Source organism: Penaeus monodon, chromosome 27 (genome assembly GCF_015228065.2).
Source record: "Penaeus monodon isolate SGIC_2016 chromosome 27, NSTDA_Pmon_1, whole genome shotgun sequence".
NCBI classification, from domain to species: Eukaryota; Metazoa; Arthropoda; class Malacostraca; order Decapoda; family Penaeidae; genus Penaeus; species Penaeus monodon.
Window position 1 is genome coordinate 3,348,662 of NC_051412.1, and position 259 is coordinate 3,348,920.

General features: G+C 60.6%; 1 protein-coding gene across 1 annotated transcript in view; it reads left to right on the top strand.

Annotated features, from left to right (window-relative positions):
• The window catches only part of LOC119590549 (gamma-aminobutyric acid receptor subunit gamma-4-like), a 24,606-nt gene that overhangs the window by 23,165 nt on the left and 1,182 nt on the right, over positions 1-259 (top strand). Inside the window, exon 10 of the mRNA XM_037939206.1 lies at positions 129-258. Within this exon, the coding sequence (XP_037795134.1) occupies positions 129-258 (130 nt within the window). The remainder of the gene's footprint in view (positions 1-128; position 259) is intronic.

The window sequence follows — 259 nt, forward strand, 5'->3', positions numbered from 1 at the left end:
TCCATTTTCCCTCTCTTTCTAATCTCTCTCTCCCCTCTTTTCGGTCATCTTCCCTCCTCCCACGACAGGCGACAGGTCCCCCTACACCGATCTAATGCCTCCCCCCCCCCTTTTCCTCTCTGCGGCAGGCGGTCGAGGTGTTCACAGGGACATGTCTGACCTTCATCTTCGTGGCCACCGTCGAGAGCGTTGTCGTAGACGTCCTGGCTCACCTGCCCACCAAGGGCCGCCGCTCGCCGCCCTCCTCGTCCTTTGCTCT